The sequence below is a fragment of the Suncus etruscus genome, chromosome 6 (assembly GCF_024139225.1).
Source record: "Suncus etruscus isolate mSunEtr1 chromosome 6, mSunEtr1.pri.cur, whole genome shotgun sequence".
NCBI lineage: Eukaryota > Metazoa > Chordata > Mammalia > Eulipotyphla > Soricidae > Suncus > Suncus etruscus.
In genome coordinates, this window is record NC_064853.1 from 53102299 (window position 1) to 53128479 (window position 26181).

The 26181-nt window shown below is 49.0% G+C and overlaps 1 protein-coding gene across 1 annotated transcript in view; it reads left to right on the forward strand.

The window, feature by feature from the left end:
• The window catches only part of MYOM3 (myomesin 3), a 50153-nt gene that overhangs the window by 17251 nt on the left and 6721 nt on the right, over positions 1 to 26181 (forward strand). The window contains exons 11-31 of the mRNA XM_049774640.1: positions 28 to 227; positions 1265 to 1318; positions 1677 to 1804; positions 2399 to 2582; positions 4028 to 4202; positions 6119 to 6240; positions 6507 to 6694; positions 6923 to 7049; positions 8542 to 8720; positions 13016 to 13130; positions 14905 to 15061; positions 15573 to 15682; positions 17126 to 17170; positions 17990 to 18126; positions 20855 to 20999; positions 21426 to 21485; positions 21775 to 21842; positions 23239 to 23349; positions 24394 to 24481; positions 25034 to 25072; positions 25305 to 25413. Coding sequence (XP_049630597.1) covers positions 28 to 227; positions 1265 to 1318; positions 1677 to 1804; positions 2399 to 2582; positions 4028 to 4202; positions 6119 to 6240; positions 6507 to 6694; positions 6923 to 7049; positions 8542 to 8720; positions 13016 to 13130; positions 14905 to 15061; positions 15573 to 15682; positions 17126 to 17170; positions 17990 to 18126; positions 20855 to 20999; positions 21426 to 21485; positions 21775 to 21842; positions 23239 to 23349; positions 24394 to 24481; positions 25034 to 25072; positions 25305 to 25413 — 2541 coding nt within the window. The remainder of the gene's footprint in view (positions 1 to 27; positions 228 to 1264; positions 1319 to 1676; positions 1805 to 2398; positions 2583 to 4027; positions 4203 to 6118; positions 6241 to 6506; positions 6695 to 6922; positions 7050 to 8541; positions 8721 to 13015; positions 13131 to 14904; positions 15062 to 15572; positions 15683 to 17125; positions 17171 to 17989; positions 18127 to 20854; positions 21000 to 21425; positions 21486 to 21774; positions 21843 to 23238; positions 23350 to 24393; positions 24482 to 25033; positions 25073 to 25304; positions 25414 to 26181) is intronic.

The window sequence follows — 26181 nt, forward strand, 5'->3', positions numbered from 1 at the left end:
GCTTAAAGTGGCCCTCTCTCCCCACAGGTGCCAGGGAGAGTCTGGGCAGTGGGTGTCCTGCCATGAGGCCCCTGGTGAGACCTGTCGGTGTCCAATCCAAGGGCTTGTTGAAGGTCAGAGCTATCGGTTTCGGGTGAGAGCCATCAGCAAAGCTGGCCGCAGTCTCCCATCTAAAGCCTCGAACTCGGTGATCATGGGCGATAATGTAAAAGCCCAGACGAAGAAAGGTTAGTCCAGAGACCCTGCACATACATTCCAGAGCAACCATCAGGGCACACAAGGGAAGACCTCCTCACACAGGAGCCATGGCAGATCTTAGACAAGAGGAACAGCTCTTGGGAGCCTCTAGTTTGGTGGAAAAGACAGCCTCAGGAAATCCTACTCTGAGGGAGAAGACAGTGTCCAATCCTCTAAAGCAGACAGCTTGAGTGAGGAAGATCCATCCTGAAAGGCAGAAGAACAATCCTGTCCACAGGAGACAGAAATGTGAGAGGCATCTATGGGTTTTAAGAAAAATGAAAGACATTCTTGCAATAATAATTTTCATACACAAAAGAGAGAAGGGCTGGAAGTTACAGCTCACCTCATGAAGCTCACCACAAACAGGGATGAGTCTAGTTAGAGAAATAACTACATTTGGAACTATCCTAATAATGAGAATGTACGAGGGAAATAGAAAGCCTATCTAGAGTACAGGCGGGGGTTGGGTGGGGAGGAGGGAGATTTGGGACATTTGTGATGGGAACTGGTGATGGGTGGTGTTCTTTACATGACTGAAACCCAAACACAATCATGTGTGTAATCAAGGTGTTTAAATCAAATATATAAAAAAATAAGAAATGTGAGAGGGGTCACAGCTCTTTCACACCCCCTCAACTGATGGTTGGAGGTAGCTCTGTCTCAGGAGCCCCCAGTTTTAGGGGCAGGAGCTGACCCAACCTTCTCTACTCTGAGGAACCATCCTGAATGGGGCTTGCCTCTCAGCTCATATGCCTCAGGTGTCTGGCTGCAGGCCACTTCTCTCTGTCCACATTTGTCCCAAATGGACAGAGAATCCATGTGGTCTCTGAAAGTCACACTTTTTTTAGACCCTGGAGAGTAAATACTAATGCTCAGAGAGAACCTAGAAAGGGCCTCAATAAAAAGTCAAAAGAAGATTGCAAGGAGACTGGGAATCAGATCCTGACATTACCCCTCCTGACTTGGCCCCAAACCTAAACCCACTCCTTTGAACCTGCCACACCCCATTTTCTCTCCTTCCCAGAGATTTCCTTTGATCTGGGGAACAAGATCACAATCAGTACAGATGACTTTGAAGGTATGTAGCGCCTCCCAACCTCACCCCAAAACTCCCACTCCTGAGTCCTGAAAGGCCAAAATACTGTAAGCCAAGAGAATCAACTCTTGTCCATGCTCAGGGTGCAGGAGTGCTGGGTAGACTGGTCCATTCAAGGACCATGGGTTCATGGGTGATTGCAGCCCAGCTTGCTCTGGTCTCATGAAGGAGGTCACACATTTGGGGGTCACTGACCAAACAGTGGGAGTCTGGGGCAGCTAGAGCGAGTTTCTGTCCCTCTCTGTGCCTGGGTTCCATTCTCTATAAAATAAAGTCTAAAATTAGGGGTATCCTTATCTCTGAGGGCTCACCTGTTTGCTCTGAATGATTCTAATTTCAGACTTTGTGGTCCTTCCCTCACCCCCAACCAATGTCCATGCCATGGAGACCTGTGAGTCCTACGTGGTCCTGGGCTGGGAGGAGCCAAGCCCCAAGGGCAAGTCCCCTCTGACATACTCGGTGGAAAAGGTAGGAGACCCTGAAACCAAGCCTGAGGAGGGTTTAGAAGTCCCTCTCAGAAGGGCAGAAATGAGAAAAGAGCATAGATAAATAAATGACATCCTGGGGTGACTTCTAGCCTGAGGGGCTCAGGACTTCTGGCAGAGCCCAAACCTGCTCATAAGAACACAAAAGTAAATAAATGCCGCCCAAAACAGAGAGTCCTCCCCTCTCCTAAGTCTGCCTGATATTTGATCACAGTTGAGGGCTAAGCACCTCTTCCTGAACAGAGCCAAGGCACAGGGCAAGTAGAGAAAAGGGAAGTGGAAGGCTGGTACCCAGCAGCCAGTCGCCAAAGGAAAAAGCAAGCCTCCGTAGATGGAGGAAGGGGACGACGTGGGGCAAGTATCTAGAGAGGGTTACATAAAGAGTGGATTTTGGGTGACAAAAGGGGTTATGAAGGAGAATGTGGGGGATTAGCTGGGTTCAAATTCTGGTTCCTGCTTGAAGGTATAAAGGTCAGGGGGCATCCAGAAAGTGGTGTGGAGGGAGTGGAGGACACAGATTTGCACATATTCGCAGGGATGGGCAACTGCTGATTATGGTTTTTCCCCCACGTCTCAGTCTGTCATCGGCAGTGGCACCTGGGAGGCCATCAGCTCAGAGACACCCGTGAGGTCCCCGAGGTTCTCCCTGTTGGATCTGGAGAAAGGGAAGTCGTATGTCTTCAGGGTGCGCGCCATGAACCAGTACGGCTTGAGCGATCCCTCAGAGCCCAGTGAGCCAGTGGCCTTGAAGGGGAAACAAGGTACCTGCAGGAGGAGCACAGAGACAGTCTCTTGCGCTTCGGGAGCCCTGTGGCTGTGGAGACAGCTATGCCCATTCCCCTGCCTCTGGTTCCTTCTAGCCTCCTGATGCTGGACACAGACCCCCTTCAGGTCTGTCATTTTCAGATGTCAGCAATCACCTATATCTGGGCAGGAGGTTCTAGGAGGTCCAGACAATACCCCCAGAACAACAATTCCCAGGTTTCAGCCTAGAAGCTGAGTGTGAGCAAGTGCCCACCCCATTCTAAAGACCTTCTGAATAGCAGCCCTTCTTGTTCCTGAACAGGACCCCATCCTTTCCCTGTAGAGGCTAATTTTGGCCACTCCTCAGTCCTAGTGCACCATGCAGGATAGGACTCAACTACAGTTCAGTCAGCCTCGTCCACCAGCATCCCCAGTCCCTGCTTTCCACCATGTTCCCCCCCCCCCCCCCCCCCGTGATTCCCAACTTCCAGGCCTTTGTCTTCTCCGAGACCTCAGGATTCTGGTCATCCTTCCTCAGCTGCCATTACCAAATAGTCCTTTAAGGAACTGAACTGCAGTATTACCTAACCACAAAAGCCAGATATGCTGTGAGCCTGCTGGAGATTATTACAAAGTCCTAGATTTATTCTTCAATCATTGAAAAATATTGTATGTCTACAAAGAAAGAGAGAAAATGGAGACAGATAAAGAGCTAGGTAAATAGATTCATAGCAGGTCTAAATAGGTTGGTAAGCAAGAATTTATCTTTAACTCTGGTCCAGATAACATGAATAACTAACATGGATAACATGGTCCAGATAACTCTGGCCAGGTAACATTTAGACTCAATTCAGAGACCTGGGGCAGGATCAATAGTGTATGCAATTAGTGCACTTGCCTTGTACACAGAAAGCCAAGGTTCAATTCCTAGCACCAAAAAATGGTTCCGCAAATCTCTGATCCCTGAGCTTAGGACCAGAATTAAGTCCTAAGCACCACCAAGTATGGACCAAAAAGACCAAACAAACAAACAAAAAGAATTAGGGACCTGGCCAGTGAATGGCTAGCAATTAAATATGGCATAGAATTTCTAACTTACAAGCCTGCTACTTAGGGCAAAGCTCCAAGAGTTCAAAGAGGAAAGAAAAAGGAAGAGATGGAAATCAATGAATAATGCAAGAAATGTAAAAGTAAGGGAAAAGAAGGAGGATGAGAGTAAAAATTTAAGAATCAATGAGTGAGAGTAGTTTCAATGAAGGACAGTGTTTGCAGGAAAGCAGGAGAAGACTTGGAGAATATAAAAGTCTTGGGCTCCTCCCCAGGCCTAGAGAAGAGCCTCTTAAGTCCTAGGGCCCTCCAGCATCTGTGTATGGCCTTGGTGGCAAGAACTGCTTCTGCCTGGGTCTGCTGCCCAGAATCTTGTCATCAGTACCCTTGCCTAACCTATGCTTCTGTATTCTAGCTCCTCTCCCTCCTCCTGCTCAAGTCCAAGTGCTTCGAGACACCCAGACCTCGGTGTCTCTGAACTGGACTCCTGTAGAAGAAGGCTCCGGGCTCCTAGGTTATTACATCTACTCACGGGAGGTGGGAGCATCTGAGTGGCAAACTGTCAACAACAAGCCCATTCCAGGAAACAAGTGAGTCTTTAGGGACCCTTGGGAAGCAGGAGGCATGCCTGCAGAAAAGCCCACCACTCCCAGCATGGCCCTATGCACAGGGCACTGTGCACCATTGCCACTTCCCAGTGTAGGACTGTCAATTTAACAATTGCTGTACAGATGACAAATCTGAGCCACAAATCTGCTTTAGGAACTTGCCAAAACCCTTTTAGGTTATAAGTGGAGCAGCCAGGACCTGCCCCCCCCCCCACCACCACTCCCCACCTCGGCCTCTTCCTCAGCTAATATTTGCTGAGGGTTAACTGTTTTCAGGCTAGGTCTTGCCCCTATAAGAGCTTAGAGGCTGAAGATATCCTCAGGAAATCCTGGTTCAGGCCCCCCTCACTCACCTGGTGCTCCTACAGGCTCTTCCCTCCCTGAGCTCTGAAAACAGGGGGAGGTGAAAGAGGAAACCAACTCCTGACCCCTCTGTGACTTCTCCCTCACTCAGTGGCCCTGGACACTGTAGGCATGTAAACTCGAAGTCTTTTGGGCAAGTGGCTTCTCTTCATTTTGAGGCTCTGTAGGGTGATGGATTCATGTAATGACTCCCCTTCCCTCTTTCCCAGGACTGGTCAGGCTTGAGCACTCCTGCCTTGGCTCTTCTTACCCTGGAACCCAAACCCTAAGTGCATCTTACCCAGGAAAAGGGAGAGGGTCCATGGTCCTTTCCAAAATTTCATGATTATTCAGGCCTAGAGTTGCCAAACAAGAAAATCACTTGGGTTTTTACTGATTAGCTTGGAGCCAGGTTATGCCTAGAATGACATGCCTCCCCACATGCTTTCCTGAAGTAGGGATGCTGCTAAAGTATGGTTGAGGGAAGTCAAAGAAAGCTCACCTAGTGGGTGGCATGGTCCCCTATTATGTCCAGAGAACCTGTCACATATGTGTATGTGTAATTGGTGATATATGGTCAGAGCTGGGTGACAAATGTTGCTGTCTGGGTGGCTGCCTGGGGTGGTGGCATGTAGAAAACCCCTACAGATCAGGGGGGCACCATGGATCACTATATCACCCCTCAGAACAAGAGTCTTCCATGGGGCCAGAGAGATAACATGGTGGTAGGGCATCTGCCTTGCATGCAGAAGGACAGTGGTTTGAATCCCGGCATCCCATATCGTTTCCAGAGCTAGCCAGGAGCAATTTCTGAGTGTAGAGCCAGGAGTAACCCCTGAATGCTGCTGGGTGTGACCCCCCCCCCCAAAAAAAAGAGTCTTCCATGATCTGTCTGGATGAGTAGATGGAATGCCAGGGAGCAGATGCTGGGCTGGGACTCAGCAAGTCTGTCCATTGATCCAGGTTTTTATAGTAAGATGTGTACTCTACCACTGCTTTCCTGAAGGAACTGGATAATTTGCCCCACCCCCACCCCGTGACAACTTTCAAATTCCTCCTCCTTTGCACAGTTGGGTAAGACCACCTCTGCTCAAAGGTTACTCCCCTCCTCTTCCTTCTCTTCCTCCTCTTCATCCTCCTCACCTGCCATCCGGGAGCTGCCCCACATCACAGGGCACATTTCTTTTACTGTTCATGGTCTTGGGACAACTATAATGTTCAGTCAGTCTTGTGTCTTCCCAGATCCCTTGGCTAAAATGAGTTTCTGACAGCAAGATTTGCTGCAGGAAAATGTGACTAAGATCAAAGGGATGAAGAGGCCCATGATTTAGGTTCCATCAAAACAGAACAGGATGAGGATATTTTGTTCTGCCCTGTCTGTCTGGAATGTCCTGTGTCTCAGAATAATGGTTGTCTCGGAGGTCTTGAAAGAAATCTAGGTGACTTGATCATAGCATCCATACAGAACATCAAGCTCACTGAGTATATTCAAGCTAAACAACTGATCCCTAGACCACAGCTCTGCCATTCCTCCAGGCTGCACGTTTCTCTCACAGGTTCAACATTCCCGGGCTGAGGACAGGGAAGGAATATGAGTTTTGTGTGAGGTCCGTGAGTGAGGCCGGAGTAGGGGAGCGCTCTACCCCAACAGAGCCCATCAGGGTGAAGCAGGCTCTGGGTAAGTGCAGGGGTGGGTCCTGACAACGTGCTTTCAGAGAAGCCCCAGGCTGGGGGCAGTGAGCTGGACTTGTGGGTAACAACTGAAAGAATCTAATTCTGACACCAGTGGTCCAGTGAACACCCATTCCTGGAAGAAGGCTATATCAGTGGCTCAGGGAGAATTATGGTGACCAGCAGGTGCCACTAGCTAAGCTTGCACCTCCTGGAGAAGTCTCACTAGCCAGCCCAGCCAGTCCAGGAAGCATTTTATCCTCCTTCCCACAGCTACTCCCTCTGCTCCATACGATTTCACCCTCCTGAACTGTGGAAAGAATGACATGGTCATTGGCTGGAAAGCCCCCAAGCGTTGTGGAGGAGGCAAGATCCTGGGCTACTTCCTGGACCAGCATGACTCAGAAGAGCTGGACTGGCACCCGGTCAATCAGCAGCTTGCCCCTCCCCGGGTCTGCAAGGTAAGGTTGGGGTCACCAGCTTGGGGTCATAACTTGAGGAGCAGAGATCAGAAGTCAGTGTGGGTGGTGCCTGCCTTGCCTGGGCAGCCCACCAGGTCTTGAGGGCAGCCCCATCCATACAATCTTGCTCAAAGTGCTCACTGACTCAGGCTCCAGGCAGCTCTTTGATCCTGCACCTCTTCTTCCTGCTTCCCCACTCACCATCACAGATTGTTTTGGCCCATACAGGTCAGCCACCTTCAGGAGGGCCACTTCTATGAATTCCGGGCCCGGGCAGCCAACTGGGCAGGAGTTGGAGAGCTGTCAGCGCCCAGCAGCCTGTTCGAGTGTAAAGAGTGGACCATGCCCCAGCCAGGTAAAAGATCTGGAGCTGCTCACACCTCCACCATCTGACCCTGGACTCTAAGACACAGGCCAGCTCAGTTAACCCTGACTTCTGCTCTGAACTCCCCTATACAAACTACCTTGGCTTAGTATACCCCTGAGTACTGATTCTTACCTGAAGGGACCCCATTAGGGGTAACAAACCCGTGCTAATTTACCCTAGACCTTTTTATTTGTATCCCTCTAAGTCCAAGATCCCAAAAAGTGCTTTTTATCTGAGCAAATAGGAAGGGTTGATCGCCTGCTCCCCAATCCTACCTCTAATCTTTCTCATAGAGGAGCCTCTCACCTAACTTCAGGTAAGAGGTATTCCCACCTCCGGTGCTTCTGTTCAGCTCAGTTTCATTTTCTACACAAAACCTAGGCCCAAATAGCAGCAGTTACCATGCATGGTGCTTTAGACAACAGCCATCATAAACATCTTCCAAGGTTGAGTATGAAAAGTTCTACTGAAACTTTCCATTAAGTCATACTCACCACAGTATTCAGAAAATGTGCTTTGATTAACTAGTACTAATCCTAACCTCCTGGTTTCTGTTTTGGTTTAGTTTGTTTTGGTTTTGTTTATTGTTGTTGTTTTCTGTTGTGGTATTTTGGAGGAGGAGCCACACCCAGTTGTACTCGAGCTGACTCCTGGCTCTGTGCTTTAGGGGTCACTCCTGGCAGTACTAGGGGGACCACATGCAGTACTGTGGATGGACAATCTCTTGGGCCCTACGATTTCTGTTTTATAAATGAAGTGGCAGGAACATGGAGTGAAGACTCACTCAAATCTCCAGAGCTCCCAGGGCAGAGCCGGGATGTGAACCCCATGGATGGGAAGGACCCAAATGCTCTGGGCGGAAGCGAGGCTGAGGATTTTGAAAGCTATTTCTTTTTTTTTTTTTTTTTTTGTGTGTGTGTGTGTGTGTGTGTGTGTGTGTGGTTTTTGGGTCACACCCGGCAGTGCTCAGGGGTTACTCCTGGCTCCATGCTCAGAAATTGCTCCTGGCAGGCACAGGGGACCATATGGGATGCTGGGATTCGAACCGATGACCTCTTGCATGAAAGGCAAACGCTTTACCTCCATGCTATCTCTCCAGCCCCTTGAAAGCTATTTCTAATGGAAACCAAACTTTCTCAAGAAGTCAAGGGACCGGAGAGATAGCACAGCAGTAGGGCGTTTGCCTCGCATGCAGCGATCCAGGAGGGACCTTGGTTCGATCCCTGGCATCCCATATGGTCCCTGAGCCAGGAGCAATTTCTGAGTGCATAGCCGTAACCCCTGGGCATCACCAGGAGTGGCCCTAAATAAACAAACAAACAAACAAACAAATAAATAAAAGAAGTCATAAGTCCAAAACAGGCACTTCCAGGCCTGCCATGACAAACTAACAAACTTGCTGACTGACTGCTCATATTTACTTTCTGATCACCCGTTGGTCACCTGAAGACCCAATTCCTATCACTCCCTTATTTACTAGGACCCCCATATGATGTCCGGGCATCTGAAGTGCGGGCCACCTCCTTAATGCTGCAGTGGGAGCCGCCACTCTACATTGGGGCTGGGCCTGTCACTGGCTACCGTGTCAGTTTCCAGGAAGAGGGGTCTGAAGAGTGGAAGCCAGTCTCCCCAGATGTCATCACTGCCACCCACCTTAGGGTGAGTCCTTTTCTCTACATATTTTTTTTTTTTGGTTTTTCGGGCCACACCCATTTTATGCTCAGGGGTTACTCCTGGCTAAGTACTCAGAAATTGCCCCTGGCTTGGGGGAACCATATGGGACAACGGGGGATCGAACTGCAGTCTTTCCTTGGCTAGCGCTGGCAAGGCAGACACCTTACCTCTAGCGCCACCTCGCCGGCCCCTTTTTAATTTTTTTTTCTACATATGCTTTTTTGGTGCTCAAAGGCTTCCACACTCATCAGTGGGGCACATGGCAGAGCCAGAGAACCTCAGGGCTGCATGAGATCACAAACCTTACCTGAGACCAAGAAGATGAGTCAGAGGGGTGAAAAGGGTCCGAAAGTCTCAGCAGACTGGACAGACTGGCAGACATCCTCGCTGGGCAGACTCATGCCTTAAACCTCACTTCTAACTATCCATGTATCTTAGCACTAACCTTCAGATTTTCTTTTTTTTTTTAATTTTAGTTTTGGTTTTTGGGCCACACCCGTTTGACACTCAGGTGTTACTCCTGGCTATGAGCTCAGAAATCGCTCCTGGCTTGGGAGGACCATATGGGACACTAGGGAATCGAACCTCGGTCCATCCTATGCTAGTGCTTGCAAGGCTGACACCTTACCTCTAGCACCACCTCTCCGGCCCCATAGATTTTCTGACCCTAGGAAATCTGCTTCTAGGATTGAACTACGGAGAAATAATAAGGCATACATACTAAATGTAGGTTCAACAATGCTTCTTGGAGCTATTTCTTTTTGTTTTGTTTTGTTTTGTTTTTGGGTCACACCCGGCAGCGCTCAGGGGTTACTCCTGGCTCTACGCTCATGAATCGCTCCTGGCAGGCTCGGGGAACCATATGGGATGCTGGAATTCGAACCACCGTCCTTCTGCATGCAACACAAACGCCCTACCTCCTTGTTATCTCTCCGGCCCTCGAAGCTATTTCTGAAGGCAAATCTCAAAATATTAGCCAGGGAGGTAACTCAGTGTTGAAGCACTTGCTTGGCATGTGTTGAGACCCTGAGTTTGATCCCAAGCACCACAAAACTAACAAAACAAACAAAACTAAACAATTAATTAGAAACAACTTAAATGCCAACCGGTAAGGGCCCTGCTTAAATAAATCAGTGTCTGCCTACAATGCAATTCTGTGTAAGATAGCATAAAGAGATCACTTAGAAGGACTGGAGAGACAGCACAGTGGATAGGGCCTATGCATGCGACCAACCCAGGTTCAATCCCTAGATTCCCATATGGTGCCCCAAGCCTGCCAGAAGTTATTTCTGAACTCAGAGCCAGGAGTAACTCCTGGTTATCAGCAGGTATGGGGGGAAAAATAAAGAAGAAAAAGCCTAGAAGAATTTAGGTGTCTTCCCTCAGGTGTGGCCATTTTGCCTTCCACTCGAAAAATTGCAGCCTCTCTAGGGGGGAAAAATTGCAGCCTCTCAACTCACACAGAGTTACACCCTGTTTGGAGACAAAGGGTTCCACTCCACACAATGCTCCCTGAGTCAATCATGGGCATCAGGTCCCTAGGAACATCCCATGGGCTCCTTCATCTCAGCACATGTATAAGGATGGTCTCCAAAGGGGCCCAGGTGGTCTGTCCTGCTGTTTCCAGACAGTTTCTTCTCCCCATGGTTTCACTGAGCTAGCTTACCAGCCAGCTCTAGGAACACACATTAGCATTCTCTGAGCTTGCCTTGAGAGCCACAAAGCTGGCTGCAGAAACGAGGTGGAAAAAGTACAAGAGACACAACCAGACTCCAGCCCTTGGTGTGTTTCTACAAGGCTCCTGTGCTTCAGTCTGAATGATTTCACAAATTATTCATCTTGGGCCTTCCAGAATCCTTATGGGGTCATCAAGAGTGCTCTGTCTTTTTATATTCTCTGTTGCTTCCATAGAAATCAGTGTGTGTGGGGCCGAAGAGATAAGATGGAGGTAAGGCGTTTGCCTTTCATGCAGAAGGACGGTGGTTCGAATCCCGGTATCTCTCTCATATGGTCCCCTGTGCCTGCCAGGGGCGATTTCTGAGCCTAGAGCCAGGACTGAGCATTGCCAGGTGTGACCCCCCCAAAAAAAAATTAGTGTATGATTCTTTTATAGTTTGGGGGAGGTTAAATCTATCCTTTTATTTTATACCTGGCAGTTCTCAGGGGTTACTCCTAGCTTTGGTGTAAAGAATAAATTCTGGCAAGCTTGGGAGACTATATAGGATGCCAGAGCTCAAGCCTGGATCGACTCCATGCAAGGCAAGCACTCCACCCTTTTATTTTTAAAAAATAACATTATGCAGGCTGGAGCAGTGGCGCAAGCATTAAGGCGTCTGCTTTGTGTGCGCTAGCCTAGGACGGACCGCGGTTCGATCCCCTGGTGTCCCATATGGTCCCCCAAGCCAGGGACGAGTTCTGAGCACATAGCTAGGAGTAACCCCTGAGTGTCACCAGGTGTGGCCCAAAAACCAAACAAACAAACACTATGGGGCCAGAGAGATAACACAGTGGTAGAGCGTTTGCCTTGCACTCAGTCAATCCAAGAGGAATGGTGGTTCGAATCCCTGTATCCCATATGGTCCCCCATGCCTGCCAGGAGCAATTTCTGAGAGCAGAGCCAGGCGTAACCCCTGAGCACCACCGGGTGTGACCCAGAAACTAAAAAAATAGTAATGATAACATTATGGTCACCCAAGTTCTGCCAGGGGTGACATGCCTGAGATAGGAGCCTGCCCTGACTTTCTGCAGCTTCTGGCTCATGGGGCCAAGCACTGGCACAGATTTGGCAGAAGTTGGGCAGCTGGCAGAAGGGCTCATGAGAGGTGATGGCCTCTCCACTCCTCTCATGGTCAGCCCAGGCCAAGACAGGGTGGGTCTGGTGACCTGGCCTCGTTTCCACATGTGGATGGTTGGCCCATATTCACTCAGTCCTACACTCACCACTCTGTGACACATCTTCAGCGTCAGATCTAAAACCAGTTCTAGATGCAAATTAAGGAAAACAAAGGCTATAGAAGTTGTGGCTGGGGCCGGGCGGTGGCGCTGGAGGTAAGGTGCCTGCGCTAGCCTAGGACGGACCACGGTTCAATCCCCCGGCGTCCCATATGGTCCCCCAAGAAGCCAGGAGCAACTTCTGAGCGCATAGCCAGGAGTAACCCCTGAGCATCACAGGGTGTGGCCCAAAAACCAAAAAAAAAAAAAAAAAAAGAAGTTGTGGCTATAGGTAACCAAAAATTCCAACTGAGAGGGGATTGAGGGATTTGGGGGATTTGAGAAATTACTAGTATCTTTTTTTATTTGTTTATTTGTGTGTTTTTTTGTTTTGTTTTGTTTTGTTTTTTGCTTTTTGGGCCACACTCTGTGATGTTCAGGAGTTACTCCTGGCTTAGGGGACCATATGCCGAGGATCGAACCAAGGTCCGTTCTGGAATGGCTGGGTGCAAGGCTATGCTATTGTTCCAGCCCCTAGTATCTTGTTTTGATCTAGTTGAGTGGTTAGAATGGATTGGAACTAGATCTACTCAGAAAGAAGAGAAAGCACTTTTGGTCTAGCTGAGAAGCATCCACAGTCAAGAAACATCTGGCAAAACAGTGGGCAGAACTTGGAGATTCGATGTGTAGACTTTAAGAGAATGATATTGGGTGATCAGAGCAATAGTACAATGAGTGGGGCACTTGCCTTACATGTGACTGACACAGGTTCAATCCCGAATATTTCATATGGTCCCCCAAGCTTTGCCAGGAGTGGATCCCTGAGTGTAGAGCCAGGTGTAACCTCTGAGCATTGCTGGTGTGGTTCCCCCCCCCAAAGAAACAAAAATAACTGTGCCAGAGCAGTGGCACAAGCAATAAGGCGTCTGCCTTGTACGTGCTAACCTAGGATGGACCACGGTTCGCTTCCCCGGCATCCCATATGGTCCCCCAAGCCAGGAGCAATTTCTGAGTGAGTAGCCAGGAGTAACCCCTGAGTGTCACCAGGTGTGGCCCAAACCCTCCCCCCCCACACACACACACACACACGCCAAAAAAAAAAAAAATCCAGGATAATCCCCAGGCTTCCTGCTGGGGTGGTAGACGGAGGAGAGTCAGGTGTGCAGAAATGAGATACAGGCTGCCAGAGGAGCCACTCAAACTTAGTGCTCAGACCCAAGCACAGAGAAACCAGGTTCTCTTTGCCATCACACCCCTGAGGTGCCCTGCACCCTAGACAGGGCTGCTAGTAGGATGAATCTCTATATCTCTATTGTCCTTAGTGCTCATTCCTCTTTCTTATCCTCCAGATCTCTGACCTGCAGACAGGGAAGACTTACATGTTCCAGGTGCAGGCAGTGAATTCAGCTGGACCAGGGCGACCATCCATGCCCTCGGACCCAATCCTCCTAGAGGACAAGCCAGGTAGGAGCTAGGAGGAACAACAGCACTGTGGACTGAGCAAGAAGGGTACAGGAGAAACAAGTAGCTCCACAGTAGCAGGAGTCTATCCCCACACCACTCACCTTTTTCCAGCACCCCTTCCCCTCTTGTACGCCCTACTGCTATTCAGTATTTGGGATTTTGAGATATGAATGTCTCTTTTCCTATAATATAGTGGGATATTCCATATGCATTTTTTAAAATTAGGGACCGACCTCACAGAGCTGGTGGTAGAAGGACCAGAGCTCTGCCAACAGAGTTCGGATCCACCAAAACCATACCCAGTAACCATGGAATGGGGCAGCTGGTACCAGGGGAAGTATTTTGAGCTATTTTTCCAGATCCTAGGATCTTTCAGTTTTTTGTTTTGTTTTGTTTTACAACAGTAAACAAAGGCAAACGAGGGCACACCTGGCTGTGCTCAGGGCTTATTGCTTATTCTTCTCAGTCACAGTTTCTGGTCTTCGTATGCCACATTCATAAACTCATACAACTCTGTGGATATTTAATATTATACGCAGCTCCATTATATATAGATACCACACAGAGCCTTGTCTTACAAACACAACTTCTGAGGTACTTGACCCTACCAACAGCTCAATGAGGGATCACTGTCTCCTCTTAAGGAATGGTTTTCATTGGTGATGGGAGATGGTTCAAAGGGCTGGAGCACATGTTTTGCATTTGGGGGACCCAGATTTGATCCCCAGCACCAATGGTCCCCAAGCATCAAGTACCACCAGCTGAATTCCCTTAGCAGGAAGCCAAAAGTAGCCTCCAAGCACTGTTGAGTGCCCCCCCCCAATAAAATGGCTTTATACTAGTTCAGAGATAAATGACTAAGGGCCACAATTGCTTTAAGACACACAGACACTAAAAAAAGGGGGGGTAGAGATAGCACGGAGGTAGAGCATTTGCCTTGCATACAGAAGGATGGTGGTTTGAATCCTGGCACCCCATATGGTCCCCCGAGCCTGCCAGGAGCGATTTTTTTTTTTTTTTTTGGTTTTTTCAGCCACACCCGTTTGATGCTCAGGGGTTACTCCTGGCTAACTGCTCAGAAATTGCCCCTGGCTTGGAGACCATATGGGACACCCGGAAATCGAACTGTGGTCCTTCCTTGGCTAGCACTTACAAGGCAGACACCTTACCTCTAGTGCCACCTCACCAGCCCCAAAGGAGCGATTTCTGAGCATAGAACCAGGAGTAACCCCTGAGTGCTGCTGGGTGTGACCCAAAAAACAAAAAATAAATAGATAAATAAATAAATAAAAGAATGCACAGAGTTGGGGCCGAAGAGATAGCAAGGAGGTAGGGCATTTGCCTTGCATGCAGAAGGACAGGGGTTTGAATCCCGGCATTCTATATGGTTCCCCGAGCCTGCCAAGAGCGATTTCTGAGCACAGAGTTAGGAGTTACCCCTGAGCCCTGCCAAGTATGACCCAAAAAAAAAAAAAAGAAAAGAAAAACCACAGCCAATGAGCTTCCTCTCTGCCTCCACCTTGCCCTCTCAAATGGGCAGTAAAGCAGTAACACTCCCATGAAGACAGAGATGTGCTCTGAAGGAGATGAAAGTGGGAAACCCGTGGAGGCAGGGGCTGTAGCTAGGCCTCTCTGAGGAGGTGATGTTTGAGCTGAGGAATCAGATCATGCAGGAGGCCAAAGAGGCTGATGCTGTGATGGTTGCCCAGTATGCAGGCTGTGCTGTGATGTTTCTTGTTCTGAGACTCTTCACCCCTTTGATTCCTGCCCACAGAGGCCCGGGAAATTGAGGTCGGGGTGGACAAGGAAGGTTTGATCTACTTGGCTTTTGAAGCCCCTGAAGCCCCCGACTCCTCCGAGTTCCAGTGGTCCAAGGACTACAAGGGTCCACCAGACCCCCAGAGGGTCAAGACTGAGGAGGGGGCAAATAAGTAAGTCTGGACAAGAGATGGCATATCTGGGGGGATGTGGGATGTTGGCAACATTTTGAGGTGAGATCCCCCCCCAGCAGATCCACTGACAGGGGCCAGGAGAGGGCTGCCGGTTTTCCAGTGAGGGGGCTGCCAGCCATCATGGAGAGAAGAGGTTGGGGCACCTCAGGGATGGAAATAGAGACTTCCCCTTCCTGTGGGATGCTCAAAGATGCTCTTATACATTCTTGGCCTCACCTGTAAGAAAAGAGTTGGCACAAACTGAGCACAGGCTCCCCATCTTCCTCTTTCATGGGAGCCTGTTCAAAGATGACACTCAGCAGGAGATAGTGATGGGCAGTGATGCCAGTAAGCGCCTGTGCTGGAGACTCAGCCAACACAGGACTATAGAAGGTGCAGCCATAGCTGGGCAAGGGACTTCAATGAGGGCTCAAGAAGCCACCCCCCTTGTTTCCTGGCTCTGGGGCTGTGGGTTCAGCACTCAGATCCTCTGTGATCTTCTCTCTGCCAGGTCCAAGGTCATCCTCAAGGAGCCTGATCTCCAGGATTTGGGCACCTACTCAGTAGTGGTCACTAATGCTGATGAAGACATCTCTGCCAGTCACACACTGACAGAGGAAGGTAACCCCCACCTCACCTCTGCCTGCCCAACAAGCACCCAGATCCAGTCCTAAACACAAACCCATGGAGGCTGGTGAGAAGGAACTAACAAGCCTAAAGTGGAATCCCCAGGGAGGTAGGCACTAACCCCACCCCATTCATTCAGTTAATGACTAAGCCATCAGGCACCTACTACATTTCCAGGACTGCTGTGAACGGGATCAGCAGGTAAAATTCCCCACCTAGCAGAATTTCCCTTCTCTTCATCTCTTTCCTTCTTCTATTTTTGATCAGAGCAAAGAAAGCAGAGTTATTTCCCTTCCATTATCTAAGAAAATCCTGCATCTATAATGAGAACTTGCAAACAGCACAGAGCTATAAAGAATAAGGCAGGCAATAGAGAGTCGGAAGATCTGGCAAGTTAGAGAGCAGAGATGGTATCTGATTGGTCCTCCTTGCTTGATGATGATGATGATGATGATGATGATAGGCCTGATATAGAGTTGATGACTGACTCACTTCCTGCCATCTCCCCTGAGGGTGGGGCAAGCCCACTATTTTCCCTGCTGACTGTATGAGCCCCTTTCATTTTGTTTACAAGCTGGAGAGGCCCTCGTTTCACCATTCAGAGGCTCTCTGCCATTGGACAAGTAGTGTCACCTGCCTAGGCCTCAGTTTCCTCGTCTATAAAGAGATGTTATAATCCCTGGCTGCCCTACCTGAAACAGTGTTGTTATGCAATATCCTTACATCATCCTGTGATGCAGCTCTCCACAAAAGTACTGCAACTTGTTATTTGGTCTATTTTTTAAGGGTTTTTGTTATTGTTGTTTTTTTGAAATGTGAGTCCAGTCTCATCCTGCTAAAGATGTTGGGGCTGCTAGGGGAAGTAAAGCATGAGCTCAACCCTTGCCTATTCATCCATGTCATACATATTTAATGAGCACCCACTGTGTACCAAGCGCTCAGAGTATGACTAGAGTTCAGCTAAGCATGAGGGACCAATTCAATGCCATAAAACACTCAGCAGGAGTATGTTAGAGACTTCCAGACTAAGCTGCCAGTGTGGGTCACACTCTCAGAGCCAGGCATTTAGGCAGTTTAGGAGCCAGTGGGCCAGTGTGGCTGGGAGGAGACCAGCACCTCTGTCCTCAGCACAGCACAGGAACTAGTGAGAAGAAGAGCCAAGCCCATAGAGGGCACTGTTTTCTGGAGAGAAGCGACATATGCTGAGACTTGGAGGCATAGGGAGCATAAGCAATCAATGGCCAGTAGAGACCACACAGCTTTCTCAGTGCCCCAGAGTCAAGGCCCACCATGTGCATCACCAGCCTTATGAGCAAAGACACAAAGTTGAAGAGGAATTTGCCATGGGGAGGAGCATGGCAGAGGGTGGTTCCTCTGGACCTCACAGTCTCAGCCTCCTTTTCTTTGGGGTTTCTTCTCTGCTGCTCCCGGTCCCAGAACTGAACAAGCTGAAGAAACTGAGCCATGAGATCCAAAACCCAGGTGAGCAGCCATGAAGCCTGTGGGGCTGGAGGGTCTGAACAGGAGATTACTGAAAGTGCAGAGAACAGAAAACAGGAAGAAGAGGGACGTGCATGGTTTCTTCTTGGATTTGAGCTTAGCTAAACCTCTGCTCCTCTCTGTTGGCTATAGCAAGCATCAGTTCACAAACTCAAGTGCATCTTGGAAGTGTGCCTTTTCCGAATCTTGATGTCCAGGAGCTGGGAGATAGTTAGTTCAAGTGGTAGAGCACATACCTGATATGTGCAAGGCCCACGCTTCAGTTTCACTCCTGGCACCCATCCCTCTCCCAGCCCCTACACACACAACTCAGCATTGCAAGGGGGTGCTTGACCACACCTAAGACAAATCAGAACCTCTGATGCCAGAGTTATACTCAAAGATCCAGGGCCAGAGCAATAGCACAACAGTAAGACATTTATTAGCCTTTTATGCGGCCAACCCGGAATGGACCCAGATTCAATTTCCAGCATCCCATATGGTCCCCCAAACCTGTCAGGAGCAATTTCTGAGTGCAAAGCCAGGAGTAACCCCCTGAGTGCAGCCGGGTATGGCCCCAAAAATATAAAAATAAGTAAAAATCAAAGATCCAATGCCCAGCCAGGGCAGCTTGAGCAGCCTCAAAGCTTTTGGAAGGGAAAATCCCTGTGGGTTTCAGTCTAGAAACCCACCCTGTGCTCCCCAGACCAGTACCACTTTGTGAGTTTAAGGCCAGGCTTGAGCTCTCCAGGGGATGATGGGAGGTGGAGGGGAGCGGGTGCCCCCTAGTGCCTTAACCCCTCTCCTGTCCTTTGCATTCAGTGATCAAGCTCATTTCTGGCTGGAAAGTGGACATCCTTGAACAAGGCGAGGTGCGACTTTGGCTGGAGGTAGAAAAGCTATCTCCAGCAGCAGAGCTACATCTGATTTTCAACGAGAAGGAGATCTTCAGCTCACCGGTAACTGGGGGTTCAGAAGCCCTAGCTGAGATTCTGGGCTCAGGGAGATGGTTCACAACTCGACACTTCTCCCTAGTGGCCAACTTAGAAAATGACCACATAAACTTTGTCCCAATGATGAGATGGAGTTAGGAGTCCCTGACCTTGGGGGTTCTGGGGAGGAGGGCAGGGATGCTGAGTAACCGCCTGGTGCAGGAACACTCCCACAAATAAAAAGCAGTGCTCAGGACTTACTCCTGGTTCTGTGCTCAGGGATCATTCCTGACAAGGCTCTGGGGACTAAGTGGGATGCTAAAGATCAAACCTAGGTCAGCTGCATGCAAGAAAAGCACCCTACCTGCTTTACTATCAATAATACATAGTGGGCTGGAAAGATAGCACAGCAGTAGGGCATTTGCCTTACAGCCAATTCAGGACGAGCATTGGTTCGAACCTGACATCCCATATTTGGTGCCCTGTACCTGCCAGGAGCGATTTCTAAGCCCAGAGCCTAGAGTAACCCCTGAGCACTGCTGGGTGTAACCCAAAAACCAAAAAAAAAAAAAAAGTGCAAAAAAGTGCATAGTACATTTTCATTCTTATTTTTACTAGCTTCTTTACCAGTGCTCAATTTCGTGTACGGAATAGCTTGAATCTTTTTTTTTTTCAAAATTCAGACCAATTCCTTCTAAATTGAGACAGTGTGCATGCAGTTATACTTGAGCATCTACTATTGTAAAATCAACAACATACACACACACACACACAAAACATTATTTCATTACATCCTTTTTGTGTGTGCGTGGTTTTTGGTCACACCCGGCAGTGCTCGGGGGTTATTCCTGGCTCCAGGCTCAGAAATTGCTCCTGGCAGGCACGGGGGACCATATGGGACAACGGGATTTGAACCGATGACCTCCTGCAGAAAGGCAAAGGCCTTACCTCCATGCTATCTCTCCGGCCCCTATTTCATTACATCTTACCATGTGGCATTATATTGTGGGTTTTTTTTGTTTGTTTTTCTTTTGTTTGGGAGCCACATCAGGCAATGCTCAGGGGTTATTCCTGGGTACATAAACAAAAAATGCAGGAAATAGTAACATTATTACATTGGTCTGCTTTTGGCATGTATGTTGATAAATTGCATTACACTGAACTATTTGTGTTGCCCATCCCTAAATGACTAACAAGTCTGGTCACTTCAGTATCAGAAGAGATCAATCATGAGATTGTGTGTTCCTCATAAAATTCACCTCCAGGTACAAAGTAGCCAACAGGGCTCCTTTGATAGGTTGGGACAGTGGCTCTGAGCTAGGAGAAAGTATGCAGAGTAAGGGGTCACAGGCTCATCTCTGTGCTCTGTGAGCCATGTGTCCTTGGACAGGGTTTACACCTCTGCACCTAGTCTCTGCGTCTGTAGAGTGAACTACTTGTCCCTGGATCAGGAAGGGCAAATAAGAATATAGGCTGGAGGGGAGGGGCGTGGGGAGATAGCACAACAGCAGGGCGTTTGCCTTGCATGCAGCTGATCCAGGACAGACGGTGGTTCGAATCCCGGCATCCCATATAGTTCCCCATGCCTGCCAGGAGCGATTTCTGAGTGCAGAGCCAGGAGCAAACCCTGAGCGCCGCTGGGTGTGACCCCAAAACAAAAAACAAACAAACAAACAAAGAATATAGATGGGAATGTTCTACCTAAACAATGGAGCACAAAGACCTTGGGCCATGCTGAAAGAAGGTCACCAAGTCCCTACCATCCAGTGCCCAGTATTGGGGCCATGGTTGCTCCTACAGAAAAATAAATAGATGGAGTCCTTAAATCACACATGTAAATAAAGCCAGAGGAAAAGACAGCATGAATGTGGAAAATAAAACTTTCAGTATATGTGCTGCCGAAGCGAGCACAGAATGTGGAAAATAAAACTTTCAAAGCATGACTAGTCATTCCCCTGGTGGTCTAGTGGTTAGGATGCAGGGCTCTCTCTCAAAGCATGACTAATATAAATGAGTGTTACTTCTGGGAAACAAGTATATAGATGTGTTTTCCTATAGTATTCTTTATCTTATTTTTTTAATAACTATATCTGGAGGTACCCAAAGAGATAATACACTAGGGAGGGCGCTTGCCTGGCAAGTAGCTAACCCAGGTTCACTCCCCTGGGCCTCCTACATGCAAATATTGTGCTAGATCTGGCCCAGCTATTTTTTTTAATTCCTTTATGTAAACATCGTGGTTACAAAGTTGTTTATGATTGAGTTTCAGTGTTCAGTGTTACATCACCCTTCACCCATGAACATTTCCCGCCACCAAGGCCTTTCATTTCCTTTCCACCCTCCCACCTGCTGACCTTCGGGGCAAACATTTTACTTCTTTTATCTCCCCTCTCCTCCCTTCCCCCCTTCCTCTTAGAAACTGATTTCTGGGCCTGTTTTTGATCCTTTGTGAGATGTTTTTCCTAATCAAATGTGAAAGAGTAAAAACTAACCCCAAAACATGACACCAAGGAGTTGGAAACGTATTAATGAGTTTAATCCAAATACCCAAGACTCTCCAGGGCCATAAAGGCGTCCCCAGGGGTTCACCGTTGTATAGATAGGGCAGATGTCCAGGGGCTCCCTCTGTGGCCTCTGAAGGGGGGAAGAGTGTGGCTTTCTACCTGCCCCCACCCTGTGGCCAAGAGCACCCACGACACCAGTCCCGGGGACAGGATAGTTGTGAGCTCAGATTCTCATGACTTGTTCTCCCCAGAATCGCAAAATCAATTTTGACCGGGAGAAGGGCCTGGTGGAAGTGATCATCCAGAACTTGTCTGAAGATGACAAAGGATCCTACACCGCGCAGCTCCAAGACGGGAAGGCCAAAAACCAGATCACGCTGGCACTGGTGGATGACGGTCAGCCATTGATTCCCTCTCTGCCTGCCCCAATCCGCCCCGCACAGGGTTCTGCACCAGCTCCCGCACCCCACAGACCCGCACTCCTGCACCACACACACCCACAGTGCACCAGCTCTAGGGGTCACTGGACAAGCCTGGTCTTCAGACCCACTGATGCCCGTTATGGCCTGTGCTCTGCTTGTCTCATGCAAAAAGGTTTTTCTCAGAGCCGGAGCAGTGGCACAAGCAGTAAGGCGTCTGCCTTGCACGCGCGCTAACCTAGAATGGACCACGGTTCGATCCCCGGCGTCCCATATGTCCCCCAAGCCAGGAGCAATTTCTGAACGCATAGCCAGGAATAACCCCTGAGTGTCACCGAGTGTGGCCCAAAAACAAACAAACAAACAAAAAAAAAAACCCACGTTTTTCTCTTTGCATTTACAGATTTTGACAAACTTCTAAGAAAGGCAGATGCTAAGAGGAGAGACTGGAAGAGAAAACAGGGTGAGTGTGGCCTGGGTTGCTGGGGTCAACCTCAAAGCCTGTACCAGGTGGTCAGTGCTGGGAATATCGGTCGAGGGCTTATCAGCCCGAGGGCCTCCGGGAGTCCACTGAAGGTCGATCCAGTTCCTGTGGCACAAGAAAAGGAGACAGCGCCTGTCCAGTCCTCCCCCACAAGTTGAATCTCCGTGGGAGCCTGAGCTGAGCTCCGGAGCCGCCCACCAGCAAGCCTGCCTCATCTTGCCACCAAGTGGCGTCCTGGCTGAGCCTTGATTCTGTTTTTCACTCCCAGGTCCTTACTTCGAGGAGTACTTGCAGTGGAAGGTCAACGAGGACTGCCAAGTGCTACTGACATGCAAGGCAAATCCCACCCCTGCCTCCAGCCCCTGGGGTGGGAGAGGGGAGGGCACATCCACTGTGTAAATGGCTGACCCTATACCATGGAGTACCACCCCACCCCACTCATCTTGCCTTTATTATTGGAGGGGTCCGGGGTTGCTCAAGTGATTCTCCAGGACAACAACCGCCTAAGGTAGTGCTGCTTAGGCGGGGGTAGGGACTGTAGTACCAGGGATTACACAGGTTTAGGAGGGAAGGGGAGGCCACGCCTGGCAGGGCACTGGGCCCCTGGGGATGCCCGTGTGTGATGCTAGGGATAGAACTGGAATCAGCTATGTGCAGGCGATCGCTGTACCATCCTTCTAGCCCCAAGAGGTTGTGTTTAACCAGACAATAAAGTTGACCCTGAAAAGTTCAGGGAGCAGAATTAGTAACTTGAATCAGCCCTAAGAACGAGCTCCCTACTGCTCTCTGAAAGGGGATTCTGGGGGTCTGGGAGGCATGCTGAGAGCAGGTGAGAGGCCTACATGTTGAAGGGCATTCCCTGGTGTATTACTTGATTTCATCTGCCTCCCAGTTGTCCATGTGTCAGCATCATTATCCCCATATTATGCATGAGAAGTTGGGAAATGAGTTTAAGATTACAGGTAAAGAGTCCAGGCTTTCTGGAGTCCATGTGACTTCAGACTGATCATTCTGGGCACCCTGGAGCTCTAGATATTAGGAAGGGCAGGCTGGGTTGCCACTCTTCCCAAAGCAAACTCAAAGTACCTACTTACCATAGCACTGGGTACACAAAAGGAAGATGTGGTCTCCTTAGGCCAACAGAGGCCCATGTTTCAAAGCAGGATACTTGGGAAACAGTATGCTTAGATGTGATTGGTTAACCCGATGGAGTGCTTCAGCAAGACTTTTTGGAGAAGACATTTAACTTGATTCTTTAAGACTTATGGACATTTTCTTGGGCCTGGAGAGATAGCGCAATGGCATTTGCCTTCAAGCAGCCGATCCAGGACCAAAGGTGGTTGGTTCAAATCCCGGCATCCCATATGGTCCCCCGAGCCTGCCAGGAGCTATTTCTGAGCAGACAGCCGGGAGTAACCCCTGAGTACTGCCGGGTGTGGCCCAAAAACAAAAAATAAAAACAAAACAAAAAAACAAAAAAAGACTTATGGACATTTTCCAAGGACAGTGGAGGAGTGGAGGAAAGGGTCAAGAGACACGGAAAAAAATAACATTAGTGAAAGCTAGGTCCAATGGCCAGCAGAGATTGTGAGGAAGGCGGTAGCAGAGACTTCACTGGAGCACAGATATGTGTACAGTTAGAGAAAGAAGTCACTTTTGTTTTATAAAACCAGATGAGCTGAATTTACACTTAAGGAGAAACTGATGTCATCTCATTAATCATCTTCCACAGGTGACCAACACCAAGAAGGAGACCCGATTCCAGTGGTTCTTCCAAAAGAAAGAGCTGCTGGAAGGTCAGTATGACCCCCAGACAGGAGCGGGACTTCTCTGCCTGGAAGAGGTGAGTGAAGCCAGGATTAAGCCTTCGGCATTGCTGGTGTAGCCCCAATACTAATAATAATAATAATAATAATAGTGGTTCTGGGTCCGGAGAGATAGCACAGCGCTGTTTGCCTTGCAAGCAGCCGATCCAGGACCAAAGGTGGTTGGTTCAAATCCCGATGTCCCATATGGTCCCCCGTGCCTGCCAGGAGCTATTTCTGAGCAGACAGCCAGGAGTAACCCCTGAGCACCGCCAGGTGTGGTCCAAAAACCAAAAAAAAAAAAAAAAGAGTGGTTCCACCACCACACCACCACCACCACCACCACCACCACCACTTACCACCACCAAAAAAGAAAAAGCAAAATGCAAAAAAAAAAAAAAAATAAGTAAAAGAGTGGCTCCTTTTGCCCTCTGAACCTTGCTTTATGAATGGACCCCAGAAACTTGAGCAATAGTATAATGGGTGGGTGCCTGCCTTTCATGAAACCAACCCAAATTCAATCCCCAGCATCCCATGTGGTATTCCCAAGCACGTGAGTGCAGTGCTAGGAGTAATCCCTAAGCATTGCCAGATGTGGCCTAATAAACACCACTATCAACAACAAAAATGTACCCTAAATTCTTGGTCTGCTGAGTGTGCTAATTCAAGCTTCATCTGGGGTTGTCAAGCATGTGCCAGAAAGAACACCAAAGCCTTGGGCAAAAGAAAGGGGGAAGCAGAGGATTCCCCGAGTTTACCGAAAAAGTATTGGGGCAAGCTTTCCACACACAGCAAGGCACAGCATGTGTGCTCTGAGCTCCCCAAGGCAACTGAGATCCCAAATGACAAGATTTTTTTTCTACCATCTACTCCCCTCCACACCAGACTCCAGACCCAGACAGCCTTGAGTTTGGACTCAAGGGGCTCCAGAACCAGAAGGTCACCCATTCCAGATGGGTAAACTGAGTCCTGGGACACAAGGTCTTGCCTGTGGTCCCATAAGCTAAGGCAGGGCCAGAGCTCTGGCCCATTGTTCCTTTTCGAACCCATTTCACAGCTCTCTGGCTCCCTCTTCTTTCCAGATGTCCTCAGAGCACAAGGGCATTTACAGAACTGTTGTTTCCGATGAACGAGGGGAGGACGACTCCATCCTAGACCTTACAGGCGAAGGTGGGTGCAGAAAAGAGGAGTAAGGGAAGCTGCCAACCAAGAGACAAATGAATTGGGGTGGGGGGGGGGCTAGAGAGATAGTACAGTAAGTTGGTCAGGTACTTGTCCTGCACACAGCCAACCCAGGTTCAATCCCCAACATCCCATATGGTCGCTTGATTACCAAGAGTGATCCCTAAGCACAGAAAGGAGTAAATCCTGAGCACCACTGAATGTTGAAAAAAAAAAAAAGCAAGAAAAGAAAAAGAAAAAATGAATTTGGGGATAGCATTAAGGGTCCCCGTACATAGTTCTTGGGACACTGAGATGTTATATGACCTGCCCAAGGCGACAGAGCCAGGCATTGTTAGAACAGGTCTGCAAGGCACAGCGGTCATGCTCCAGGCTCTCAGCCTGATTGGTTCAACTTGAAGGATCCCAACAGGTGGACACATTAATACCCCATTTATGAAACCCCACCTCTCATCCCCCAACCCCCTTGATCACTCCCTGAGATTCATGGGACACAGCACCCTTTTACAAAGCCAGACTGACACTCTCTCCTTTCTCTAGCTCTGGAAGCTGTCTTCACTGAGTTGGGCAGGATTGGTGGTAAGAGGCACCCCCAAACCCAACCCCCCCTACCCTGGCGTGGTCCTGCCCTGGTGCCAGATGGTCTCCAGGGGGTTCCCTTGGGCTAAGATGGTTTCCAAGTCCAACCTCAAAAATGGAGATACTTTGCCTACACCTAAAACTGTCCACCACCATACCCCCAAGCTAACTGGACCCAAATATGCAACTCAGCAGACCTTGGGGAAGACTTATTGTCTCTCTGCTTCCTCAGCCCTCTCCGCGACCCCACTGGCCATCCAGGGCACAGAGGAAGGGGTGCGTCTTGTCAGCAAAGTCAAGTACTTCAACGTGGAATACATGAAAACCTCCTGGTTCCACAAGTAGGTGGAATTTGATGGGTGGGAGGGGGCTTGGCACATGCCACTGAGCCCAAGAAAAAAGGCTTGGTGAGGTTCCGCAGCCTTCTGCAGGATGCAGAGGGGGGAGGTCAGCACCAGCTGTCAGGGATAGACCCCAGGAAGATAGGATCACTTGTGAGGTGGTAGCACCTAGATGATCTAGGTAGTCAAGACTGAAAGTAGGGCTGGAGAGATAGCATGGAGGTAAAGCGTTTGCCTTTCATGCAAGAGGTCATCGGTTCAAATCCCAGCATCCCATATGGTCCCCTGTGCCTGCCAGGAGCAATTTCTGAGCATGGAGCCAGGAGTAACCCCTGAGCACTGCCGGGTGTGACCCAAAAACCACAAAAAAAAAAAAAAAAAAAAAAAAGACTGAAAGTAGACAGAGGGTAGGGGCAAGATGCAGCAGAAACCTTGTTTGGGGAAAATAAGGAAAAAACAGGGAAGCTGGATATTGGGGTGTCTTGTAGGAAGCTAGGGAAATGGGAATGATGGGAAACTTCTTTTAATTTTTTTTGTTTGTTTTTGTTTTGGGGCCACACCCTGCGGTGCTCTGGCTCTGTGCTCAGAAACCACTCCTGGGAGGCACGAGGGACCATATGAAATGCTGGGATTAGAACCATTGGTCCTGGGTCAGCCGCTTACAAGGCAAACACCCTATCACTGTGCAATTACTCCAGCCCTTCTTTTAAATTATTTTATTTAGAGAGGTGGGTGAGCATTCTGTATTGGGTTTAAGATAAAAGAACG